The sequence below is a fragment of the Lacerta agilis genome, chromosome 1 (genome assembly GCF_009819535.1).
Source record: "Lacerta agilis isolate rLacAgi1 chromosome 1, rLacAgi1.pri, whole genome shotgun sequence".
NCBI lineage: Eukaryota > Metazoa > Chordata > Lepidosauria > Squamata > Lacertidae > Lacerta > Lacerta agilis.
This window is the reverse complement of record NC_046312.1, coordinates 13355461-13368219: the sequence shown is the minus strand read 5'-3', so window position 1 is coordinate 13368219 and position 12759 is coordinate 13355461. Positions and strand designations below refer to the sequence as shown.

Here is a 12759-nt window from a genome sequence, read left to right as displayed (position 1 = left end):
TATAAAATAATGTACAACTAATATTCCAGTGAAGTGCTTTTTTTTTTTTTTTTTTGCTCGAAACTAGATAGTGGATAAAGTTATTGCATAACTCGCCCTGGCACAAGAAGCCAGGCTGCCAAGAACCACAGATTCTGCCCCAGCCAAAACAGCAAGTCGTCCTCGTCTTTCTCCCTTTATTCTCTACATAGCCAGCTCAGCCTTTATTCAGTCCTTCAGACCCCCTCTCTACTTTCACAGATAAGATTTAAAGGTCCTTAAAGGGAACCTATTAGCTTTTTTATAACCTGACTCTTACCTTCTCAACTATTGCACTTTTCTTTCATATAGACATACAGATCCCTTAAATATGAATGCAGGTTTGTCCAGAAGATGGAATTCAGTGTGGGTGTGTTTGAGAAAGTTTAAAGTGGTGCTGTAAGCAGAATATCATGAAAAAAACATCAAGTGAAGGAACATGGTTTTGAGAAATGTGCAAAAATCCATTCAGCATTGATGCTTCTGTTAGTTAGTAACACCTTTAGTAACACCTTTTATACCAGAGGACTGTTGGTAATTCCCAGATGCCAACTTACCAAGCTCAAGGATTTACACAGTAAACTCAACAATCAGTTGACAATTTTAATAAAGACCTTGACAGTTACTGTGGACTAGAATGGATCAGACAGCATATCTGTGTTTTGCAAAGGTTTTTAACATCTAGCACAAGTTTTGTTCTTTTAATTCAATTGGCAAAATACTGTAGGCTGTGTTGAGTACCTCTCCCAATGACTGGGTGGGTGAACATGGAACGGATCTCACATACAAACTGCAGATCGGAAATCTCAAATGCTGCCCATCAATTTAACAAGAGCACCAATTAAAACAAGTATAGCTTTACTTCTGGTGAAATGTGATTGAAAATGTTTCCAGTGTATACTTCCAGTTGCCAGCAAGATACTGTATTGCCAAATGATGGTTTTCAGGCAAGAGTTCGTTGCCTAGGTTTTATTCTTGGATATAACTGCAATAAAACAAGATTTAAAATTTTTATTTAGCAAATTATAAAGCATATTAGGTTTTTACAACTCTACCAATGCATTAAAAGCAACTTTTATGCAGAACAATTCTACAGCATCATACATATTAGTTCCATTTCCCTTTATTTCTGCTAGAATCTTTTCAACTGAGCTGTTGTGCTTTAGGCTGATGCTTCACAATTTACAACAAGAGCAATAATCAGTTCTAAATGGGAACATTAGTAATTTTAACTGTTCAAACCCTTGTATTAGAAAATGTTTCTTTTGAAGACTGGTTGTTCCACATTGTTTCAAGCTTTGGACTAATAGTAGCATTCTGAACTTAACGCACAAATTTGGAAGCAAATTCCACTGCCATCATTTGAGTTTGCTTTCAGTTATGTTTAGGGCCAAAATGCCCACTGTCTTCCAATTCAGATCCACACTGACCCACTATGGAGGTTTCTTGCTGTTTGTCAGTTGAGTGCTTGGGCCCACCACAAGTAAGTCTTTGGCATGTATAGGGAAGGGCCTGTTCAACAACATCCTGTTCAACATCCTGTCTTCTTTCATAGAGGCTTGCAGCTTAGTATTGTGTTTTAGAAGACAAAGCTGTACTCTTGAGAACTGTACTAGTAACTGGAAATTATGGGTGTCAGAAGCAACACAGAATATTGGGGTGTGGGGGAGTTACCAGAACAGCAAGGGAGGGAGGGGAGATTGTTCCATCAGGCAAGCAGAAATGCTGTGCTGACAGAAAGTTTGTAACAGCACAATGTTGAATTCCTCCCAGATTATTTATAATGTACAAAGAAAACTACAGTATATTTCCATCTATAAGACGCCCCCGTGTATATTTTTGGGGGGGAAATGGGGGAAGATACTATCTCTGTATAAGATGAGCCCAGATTTTGAACATTTTAGAGTAAAAAAAAGTCCTATACACAGAAAAGTATGGTAATTTCTGTTGAGCCCCAGTTTATTAGTCAAATTTCTCTATGAACCCTGTTTGACTATCCCATATTCTATACATTCCACATGATTCACCACCTTAAAAACAGTTGTTCTGAGGTCTGCAACTCTGCCTGGGGAGATTAAAATGACCAGCTTCCTCCCCCCCCTTTTTTTTTACTGTTCTTGGTCTGTACTTGAGCCTGCAGTGGTACAGTTGAGGAAGAACTTTTCTTCCAAATAAACAAGTACCCCTGTCTTAGTCATTCCTAGTTGAGCAATCTGGAGGATTTCTGAAAAGCATTGTATTGTGCTGGGATTAGGTCCAGGTTCAAGGTGAAGAGTTTGCAAAACTTACCCCCAAGAGATTTTTAGGCACATAGCCTTCCTTGTCATTGAGACGAGCCCACCACCAATCTGTTTCATTGTCATCTTTGCGCCTCAAAATGGTAATTGCATCTCCTTCATGGAATGACAACTCATCGTTGTTCTGAGCTTCATAATCCCACAACGCATACACGACGCCTTTGTTCATTACTCCCAGTTTCTCCTGCACACCTATGACCAAGAAACAACTACATTAACCAAACATGAATAAGCAATAACCACTATTTGGAAAATGGATACTGCAATCATGGCACCCCCGGCTCTCATGCAGCATGGAAATACACTACAATGTGTAATACAATTGTAGTGAGGGAGGAGAATTCTGTTTGGTCTGCATTTTTGTGCAAACTGACCTAATTTGCACCTTCCAGATTAATATACTGTATGGATAGATTTCACACTTCTCCAGATTCTGTGGTGCAATCCTCAGCTCAAGAAAAGTACCAACAGTCATTTTTAAGTGCATATTTTTGGATAAAACACTTGAAAATGTGTACACCAGGATAAAATATGAAGAGTTATGAAAACAAGATGGACCAGACATAAATACACAGATGTGAAATTGACATGGACCAGAGGCGGAGTAGGGTTCTTATCAAATCCCACCACAGTCATAAGGCCTGATTCCTAGAGACAGGTGGTTTTGTCATGGGGAAAGGCAAATGAATCACCCTGCAACTAATTCTAGGAGATTACACCAGTAAGTGTTATACCTCATTATAAGGTAATAAAGGTTGGCAAGCCCAAGAGGTTCAATGGTTTAGACTACAGCGCCATCCACGTCCCTATATATCTGTCCCCATATATCTGTCCCGAATACCTCACTCTACAGGGACGCGGATGGCGCTGTGGGTTAAACCACTGAGCCTAGGGCTTGCTGATCAGAAGGTTGGCGGTTCGAATCCCTGCGACGGGGTGAGCTCCCATTGCTTGGTCCCTGCTCCTGCCCACCTAGCAGTTCAAAAGCACGTCAAAGTGCAAGTAGATAAATAGGTACCAGCAGGAAGGTAAACGGTGTTTCCGTGCGCTGCTCTGGTTCGCCAGAAGCGGTTTAGTCATGCTGGCCACATGACCTGGAAGCTGTAAGCCGGCTCCCTCGGCCTATAGAGCGAGATGAGCACCGCAAGCCGAGAGTTGTCCGCGACTGGACCCAATGGTCAAGGGTCCCTTTACCTTTACCTCACTCTACTAGCACTAATATGAGGTGAGCCATTTTGTCCGAGGTATGTAGAAACACATGTCCCATAAGAAATGGAAACTGGCAAAGCCAATAGACACACAGCTCTGAACGGTCGTGAACACGTTCTGGTGGCTGAATTTTATGACTTGGCTTAAGCTACAAAAGCTCAACCAGTAATTTACATCGCACTCGCTCAAGCACAGTCAATAGGAAATAATTATCCCTGTATTATTCAATATGGCAAGTGCATGTTTCTGGAGATTCTGTAGCTGGGAAAGGCCTTTGTAGGTAGGCTGCTACATTCTGGATCCTACCATAACTGCTCCAACTGTCCTTTTGTGGCACAGCTGTTTCTGCTCCAAAGCAGCCTAAATATGAGTCACAGCTCATGGTGAGAAAGGCAGTCATTTCCTAAAGCCAGACATGGGAACATTTGAATATGTGTTTGTGTCTAACGCCTTCTCCACTCTTCTACCCACTCACATAGTGTTCCCACTAGCAGCACACAGAATTCCTCAAACCAATAAAGAATACAAGCTGTATTACCTTAGTTTCCACCCCTTTATCATCTGATTTAGTGAGCAAACTAGCCATACAGTATATGTCACATATTCTTAATTTGATACCTCATTTGCCTCTCCACAACAATAGTCTGTATTCTAACATTATTGTTGTTTTGGTGTACTCGGAATCTGCCTTGAGGATCAGTTGACTGAAAGGTGCTGCATAAATCGTTACACAAAATTGAATACACACTTTTCATTGTAAAGTAAGCAATGCCATACTTATAGATCCTGCAACAAGTGAGGAAGGACAAGTTAAAGCAAAGTTCTGAAATCTCAAGTTACAGAACCTGAAACTTACCATACAGAAACTGGGAACACTGAATATAACCTTCTTCCATTTCCTCACACTTGTCTGCTGCAGTTTCTATGTCACTTATGGTTGAAGCAAAAATTGCTGCTCCAGATTCAACAAGTAGCTTGCAGAGATGAACGCTGTTGCAAGAGGCAGCACAGTGCAAAGGAGTCCTGAAAACAAAGCAAAAGAGTCAACGTCAGGTGAGACAAAACGTGCCCTCATTCCTGTGAAGATGGAGTTGCACTAGTAACCGGTTACTAGCTTTTGTTGGCACCCAACAGAAGTGTGTGCTTGACTTGGTCTCTTACCATCCATCACTGTCTGCTGCATTCACATTGACACCAAAATCCAACAGGAACTTAACTATGTGATGATGGCCAGCACACACTGCATTGTGCAGAGGAGTGATTCCTTCATCATTAGGTTTGCTGGGGTCATCCACCTAAGTTGGGGGAAAACAAGGACTGACTGCATGAACTTAAATATTTTCCACCATCAAAACGTAACATAGGTGAGTAACTATATTTCCAAGTTTACCTCATATATGATCCTTTGCACCAGGTCAAACTCTCCCTCCAAAGAGGCATCCAGCAGCAAAGCCAAGGGATTGAACTTGACCCTCAAGCTGTGGCCAGTTCTCTCCGAATTGGGTTTCTTCAGGTTGGTTCTTTTGGTCTGAGTAAAAAGGCAACCCTGAGTTTCAAACTGCATCAGTATCAGAACATTCTTCTATCAGAGAGAAATTTATCCTGTTTTAAACTTTTGTTTTCTGGAACTAGCAGAAACATGAGAACTGCCCCAACATTCGTCTCTAGCTTTTCTTTAATGCACATAATATCTAGATAATCACCACTACTTGTTTTCCTAATGTAACTGAAAGGGAGCCCACTTGGTGTATTCCCATAGGACAATAGTCTTCAATATTTTCAGATCCAAGATCATAACCCACCAACTGAGGACCAAGGCCTTAAAAGACAGACCTGCACAACTTTAAGCTAAATGGAGCCCACCAGCAGCTCAATGAACCTTTTGTTTTGTCTGCCTGCCTGCCTGGGAATTCAAAACCAAGGCTATCAAGAACTTGGCAGGTCACACTGTGACTGTTACACTGCTTTCAGCTTGGTGGGTCACAAATTGTTCAGACCTGGATCAAAGTGCACTTCACCAAAATACACATTGCAGCACATTCAAATCTTGCTTCTGTACTTGCCTGACTTGCCCTATGTAACACTTTTGTCCTACATCCAAGACATAGGTAAGACTTACTGGCCATTTGTTTGGGGAAAATTCAGAATATACTAAGAAAGTTGTATGGGGGGGTGGACTTGCTGTACACACTCAACCTAAAGTGGATTCAAAGTTTTGCAGATTCCACGATGTGGCATAGCACTGCTTACGCCCCCACCCCACCCCCCAGATCACACTGGTTTTGGCGCAGTATCTTACCGCAGGAAGTGGAGGAGGAGGAAGAGCAGGTGGTGGCTGCATTTCCTCTTCTTCTGGGGAATCTGCCTCTGGGGTTGGACTAGGTGGTCGCTCAATAGAAGGGGCTACAGCAGGGTTGTTGTTGTTATCGTCCCCCGTTGTCTCGGGCATTTGATTTGTGTTTTCTTCACTGATCAACTCCTCAGTTGCAGGAGAAGGTAGTTCATTATCATTGGCATCTGATGAAGGCTCATCGGGAAGAGGAGCTGTTGGGGGCACAGCTACGGGCTCCTCAATATTGCCATTGGTGTTTGTGTTCCCATTGTCAACATCCGCCAAGGTGCCTATGAAGTCCTGTGAGTTGCTTGGCTGATAAAAAGGGGCACCTTCTATTCCTCCGGCCAGGGTATTAAAGCGCTGGTACAATAGCTTCTGAATGTTTGGCCCACTGGGGCCTTCTGGTTCAGTGATGGAACTCCGCTTCTTCAAGGGCCTGGGAGCATTGGCGAGTTTCCTGCGAAGGGCTTCCAAATCGGCATCACTTTGGTAGCGAAGGGGCGAATGCACGATGGGCGTGAGCTTGGTGGGGCTGAGGGGGCGAGGGATATTTTCTACGTTGCTGTTATCACCAGAGGGCGGGATGTTTTCCAGTTCTTGATCTTTTTCACTATACTCGGGAGGTTGAGGCTGTGATGGATTGGGAGGCAAAGAGCTGTGAAGGAATGGCAACGGCGAAGGGGAAGTCGAACCGGACTGTACAACAGGCTTCCCATAAACTGCAAAGAAAAAGTAGCAGTTAGGGATGGGTCTAAAGTAACATGGAGTAACTTGTCAGCAGTGTTGTTGGTTGTTTTAAAATTCATATACAAATTAACGGTGACAGTTGTCAATTTTGTAGCTTCAAATGCATGAAGAAACTACTTAAAAGCAACTCATCTTTCTAACAATTATAGACATTTTCATGCAGTTATAAAGCAGTCATAAAAGTGGGGAAGATTTGGAAGGGAGGTCATGGTTCTTGGGTATAGATATCTAAAAAATGAAGGACATACAGCACTAAAAAGCCTAAACATCTCTAATGTGTAGCATTCCTTGCAAGTTAGCCCCTTTATGAAATATAGATATGATGTGCTTTAAATAGTAAGCAAAAGAGAACAAGGAGTAGCACACCAAAGGTGCCCACAAGCTACAGATACAGTGACAACAAACTGCTGGGAAGTGAATAACAACATTCTGTTATGATATCTCAAATATAGTTGAGGACATCAGTGGCTTCAAGAACGAATACAAGATATTTCACCATTCTGTTGCATTTATCCATTTCCAACATGAAGTTATTAGTGGCGAGTTGACAGATCTTAGTTCTCTTACCAACAGTAATTTTCAACATAAATGCAGAGAATGTAATTCCCTCACTAGCTCCTTCAAATGTTTGCAGACTTCAGTCATATTCCCTCTCACGTTGGGACTAGACAGGTCAAGTGGGTTTTAATCCTATGTCTTTTGTTGTTGTTTAGTCGTTTAGTTGTGTCCGACTCTTCGTTACCCCCATGGACCAGAGCACGCCAGGCACTCCTGTCTTCCACTGCCTCCCGCAGTTTGGTCATAATGCTATGTCTTTTAGCATTATATTAATAACTCCATGTCTCTTCTGGAAATGCACTAATAAACCTAGTGTTAACTTCACTCCCCCAATCACTCATGTAAATATTGGGTTGTAGTCGGTGTTAGTCCTACTCAGAGTAGACCCACTGAAATTAATGAACAGGGCTATCTCAGGTTCATTAATTTCAGTGAGTTGAGATTAGTTGGAAACAACCCATTCAATAAAAGAGGCCCCCAAAGTAATCCTTGAGATGGTTGCAAAAGTGGCTCATCAGGTGAGACAGAATCACATCACTAGTTCCCCAGCAGGTATGTTGCCGCCAATTAGAGGGAAAGAAAAGGGGAGAGGTCTGCACAGGATGGGTGCACTGGCGTGAACACTGAATTAGCTCTCCAGTGTGTATGCACTGCACTGACCTTGACGCCTCACCCCTTTCCCTCTTGGTAAGCAGCAATGACAAACATGCTGAGAATCTAGCTTTGCAGCTCCACCCCAACCAGTTCAAATAAGTCCCCTTAACAACTGTCTTTAAAGTGAAGCAAATATTGTCCTGCCAACCTAGCAGTTTGAAAGCACGTCAAAGTGCAAGTAGATAAATAGGTACCACTCCGGCAGGAAGGTAAACGGTGTTTCCGTGCGCTGCTCTGGTTCGCCAGAAGTGGCTTAGTCATGCTGGCCACATGACCCAGAAGCTGTACGCCGGCTCCCTCGGCCAATAAAGCGAGATGAGCACCGCAACCCCAGAGTCGTATGTGACTGGACCCAATGGTCAGGGGTCCCTTTACCTTTAAATATTGTTCAGCACCTCAGACTAGTCAGATGAAGAGAGAGGGAGAGAACAAGCCCCAATTTTAGATTTGTAGCAAAGCATAACCCACTTCTGAAAGTTACTGCCTCCCAATTAGATGCAGTGCTGCAAACCTGTAATGTACAGTCATTTGTAAATAACTCCTGGGTTAGCAGAATGCCCAAGTTTTTTTATACCATTTGAAATAAACAGCACTTTTTAGCAAAGATCTAATTTACATCAAACCTAATTTAACTCCTGTAAGTATCGAGCAGCTCTTAAACAGAAGAGATATGCAACATCAAATTATTCTACCTGCTTTAACTGACTTGTTCAGGGTATTGTATACAGCCTGTTGATAGTTCTTTGGTGGCGTCACTTGCTGAAGGTACATGGAATAGATGGAACTGGAGTTCACGGTTTGGGGTCCTTTCCTGGGAGACTGAGGCCTTGAGCCTTTGTCAGCTAAGAAAGGCCTGATGGCCACAGTTAAGGGGAGATCAGGCCTGCCATCACCACCTGGAAATAATGGGGCGCCAGAAGGTTGATATGTGGGGCTTGGAGGCACAGATATTCTCTGCTGTATTTGTTGCGAAGAGCTTGGCTGATGAATGCTGCTTGCTGGTGGTAACGGAACAGGTCTTTGCCGGCTTGCTGCTGTAGAGCCAGGTCTTGGGAGGCTGCCATCTTTTCGCCTTTCAAGGGAATTGGTAGAACCTGTTCCCAATGGAATGGAGCTTGGGTAGGTCCCATAGTTCTGGGGCAACTGCTTACTTGCTCCAGGGATGGTAGGTGGTACTTTCCCTATATCAAGACCCTGTGGAGGGGAAAATAGAAGTGTCTTAAAAGCTGAGAAGGCTGTACTTCTATCTTGTATAGAAAATAAATTCCCTTTTAACACAAATCTCATGGATGAAATACACAAAATCTTGCCAGAGGAGCCCATCACACATACAGAAATGTTGTACACAAACATGCAAAACACCATAAATTTTTGATACTGTATGCTGCAAGGGGCTGGGGGGTAGAAGTGATAAAAACTCACCAGCTTATCAGTACTTCCTAATGAAGAAGACAAAGGCTGGCTTGATATCGTTCCTTGTTTTAAACCAGCGTCCATGCTTGATTCCTTCCAGTCTGCATTCGAGATTTGTGGCGGCTTCACCACAGGAACAGGACTCTGCTTAACTGCTGACCAGGTTCCCTCATTAGCTGGCAACAAAGGAAAATGTTTATTAAATGGTTACTGATGCCCACATTTGTATGAAGAGAATATGAAATTTTGAATGGAAGATGGTGCAGAATAATTCAGATTAAGAAAATCAGAGTAGGATTAGAGATGCCAACAATCAGTTAAATGTGTTTAATTTAAAATAATGTTTATTAATGTATTTTATTATTTAATTTCTACCCAGCCTGTCTGTACTAGGTTCTGAAGGTGGCCAAGAACAATAAAGCATATATGCAATAAAGCATATTAAATCACAAGCTTATACATAAGACCAAAGAAGCGACTGGAGACCTGTTTAGTGCTCTGAGTACTGTTTTGGGTTTAGTGAGATTTCATTATTTTAGGGATACATTCATAGATTTCTCCTGGCTCTAGAAAAGGCCCCTTATGTACAAGTAAAACTATCCTGTTATTATTCATAGTTTTTTATTTTAACTGTGAAGTGAAAAAATGCTTCCTTATATCTGATAGGCTAATTTTGCTCAGAAGAAAGTCCCACTGAAAAAAGCAAGACTTGTTTTGGTGTAAACATATTTAGAAGTGGGCTGCTAGAATAAAAAAAAAGGCTTTGCTTTCAGTATTTTGATAATAAAAAGCGACAGATCAATGTAAAAATATATAAAAGCTTAGCTGCAAAGAACAATCCCTCACCTGGAAAAGTGAAACATATATTGAGATTTTTTTTTTATTTCACGTTATTTCACACCTAATACAGCAAAGTTCCCCAACAGGTTTTGGGTGTGCACTGAGGCTTCAGGGACGGAGAGGCAAGTCGCATTTGTGCAAGCAAAAGCCTGCCGCACAATAAAGATTCTCACAACTGGATATTGCCCATGTATTTCTGTAAGTTGGCCTGAGCCCACAGGATGGGAAAATTTTAATAAAATACATTAACACTAAACATTCCATTTTAATTCAAACTGAATTCTACAGGTGTATTGTGCTGAAAGATAATTCGTTATCTTAATCTAAAGATGCCTTTTGATTTCTGATTAGAATTAAGATCATTGTGAATACACTGTGGTTTGCAACATACAGTTCGTAAACTGCTGTTTTTTGTTTCCTGAATGCCACGAAGAACTGCCTTCAGGCCCAACATCAAGATCTGACACAGTCCATGACCTTCTATTATCATCATCTGGGGTAGTACAAAGAATCAGAAAGTCAAGTGAAGATATTATCCCCCCAACACACCCCAACATCATGCCCACCTGGAAAATAAGAAGAAACTTTCTAAATGTGAATTTTTATATAGATTAGCCTATATGAAAAAACCACCCCAATTGAGCAAATGCATGGCATATTCATAAGCACAGCAATCAAGCAAATGCACTGAGAACCAGATGGATCTGCTGCTCATGTGTTATTTCCCCATTTTTGTAGGGGGATAGCAGAAACTAGTAAGGTGGCTATGGAAGTAACTGTGGTTTGTATCCATGCATTTCATGTATCCTCTTCAAGCAAGATACTGACTTTGAATATCAGAATACTGTGACACACACCCAGAAGCTAAAAAAATTTTTTATATTTTTTTTGAAGCAGAACAGCACCTGAAGAGGATGTCAACTTAATGCCTTGCTGCATGGCATGGGAGGGTCTGCTGTTCAAGAAAACAAGACCAAAGCCACCTTGAGCATGCAGAATTATTTGTATGATTCTTGGAAACCTGGGGTCCACAGCAGCACATGCACACTTCATTTTATTTCTGTTTCTATTTCAAAAGTGCTCCGCCAACCTGCTCGTTAGACTATTCAGAAATTAACTGTTGACTGAAAATCAAAGAGAGTCCCTTTGATGGTCCGCTCTCAGTGACAATCAGCAGTTCCTGTAACTACCCATCAGCTGACTGGCAGTTAAAGTGACCTTCTCCCCCCCCCCCCCCATTAAGAAGATGAAAACTAAGTGGTAGTGAAGTTCAATTTCAGTGGAATCCCGTGCATTCCAATTTCAGTGGAATCTGTGCATCTGTGTGTAATTCCACTGTTCCATGGGATTTATTCATTAGTAGGTGTGTTTAGATGGATGATGTGAGTTTGTATAAAAAGGACCGCAGACAGTTAAGTCCAGTTGTGAACGACTCTGGGGTTGTGGCGCTCATCTCGCTTTACTGGCCAAGGGAGCCGACGTTTGTCCGCAGACAGTTTTTCCGGGTCACGTGGCCAGCATGACTAAGTCGCTTCTGGCGAAACCAGAGCACCGCAACGGAAACGCCGTTTACCTTCCCACCGGAACGGTACCTATTTATCTACTTGCACTGGTGTGCTTTCAAACTGTTGGTTGGCAGGAGCTGGGACCGAGCAACAGGAGCTCACCCCGTTGCGGGGATTCAAACCACCGATCTTCCAATCGGCAAGCCCTAGGCTCAGTGGTTTAGACAACAGCACCACCCGTGCCCCGTGAGTCTGTATATGTTTACTCAAAAAAGCCCCACTGAGTTCAATGGGACTTACTGCCAGGTACATGAGTACAGAATCACAGCCTAAGTAACTTGTCCACAGCCACAAAGTAAACCACCTAAGAACAAGACTAGAGAACACACACACAAAAGTACCGCTTATGTCAAAATATATACAATGTGACCCTATGTGAACTTTCTTGACTCAAGGTAACAGCATAGTTAATTATTTGCTAGCTAAGTATTCTGCTTTTTCTAGATACGTGAAGGAGAGCATTTTAGATTTGTTCACTTGCGAAACATCCAGAAAAAAATGAAACACACACACATGCTTCTATAGACACAGTTCTAAAAATTCCTGTTTAATATGCATCTGTGTGCCAAAGCTCAGATGACCATATTAAAAATGGGATTTCTTAGCTTGCCAAAGATCTTCTACGGACTCACAGTGCAGGATCTCAGAAAGAGTAGAAGCTGAATGGATGATATTGTGAACAGCAGACTGAAGAGAGGGAGGTGACAGAATAGGATCCACTATAATGTCTAAATCAGAAATCTTCCAGGGACCTGGAGATTTTTTCACACACCCATAGTCTGTATCTACTGGAGACGACCAGATCCAGTCACACAGTAAAAGAAAAAGGGGGAAAAATAGGATGTGGAAAAGAATTACAACATAAATGACAAGAGAAAGATTAAAATGTAAAAGAGAACAGGAAAATTCAACATATTAAGAAAGAGCCCTCACATTGTGTCTCATACAAAATCTGGAAAATCTAGAAAACGATTTTCAACTTAAGCTACAGGGGAGAAAAAGTCATTTTTTTAAAAAAGAAGTGCATATGTAATTATATGACTAAAGTCCATTCTGCATATATTGTACTTGGCTGCTAGAGACAAGGGCTGATAACCAAACATAACCAATTAGCCAGATATCC

General features: G+C 41.9%; 1 protein-coding gene across 12 annotated transcripts in view; it reads right to left on the bottom strand.

The window, feature by feature from the left end:
* Positions 1-607: 607 nt before the first annotated feature.
* The window catches only part of PPP1R13B (protein phosphatase 1 regulatory subunit 13B), a 64654-nt gene continuing 52502 nt past the window's right edge, over positions 608-12759 (bottom strand). For 6 of the 12 annotated variants that reach the window (XM_033138812.1, XM_033138830.1, XM_033138787.1 and 3 more), the window contains 10 exons: positions 12269-12424; positions 10463-10564; positions 9241-9407; positions 8511-9012; positions 5824-6578; positions 4915-5052; positions 4686-4819; positions 4381-4547; positions 2308-2507; positions 608-1003 (listed from right to left, as the gene is read on the bottom strand). In XM_033138812.1, coding sequence (XP_032994703.1) covers positions 962-1003; positions 2308-2507; positions 4381-4547; positions 4686-4819; positions 4915-5052; positions 5824-6578; positions 8511-9012; positions 9241-9407; positions 10463-10564; positions 12269-12424 — 2363 coding nt within the window. In that variant the 3' untranslated portion in view covers positions 608-961. The remainder of the gene's footprint in view (positions 1004-2307; positions 2508-4380; positions 4548-4685; positions 4820-4914; positions 5053-5823; positions 6579-8510; positions 9013-9240; positions 9408-10462; positions 10565-12268; positions 12425-12759) is intronic. The other 6 variants (XM_033138856.1, XM_033138847.1, XM_033138777.1 and 3 more) reach the window with 5 other exon arrangements.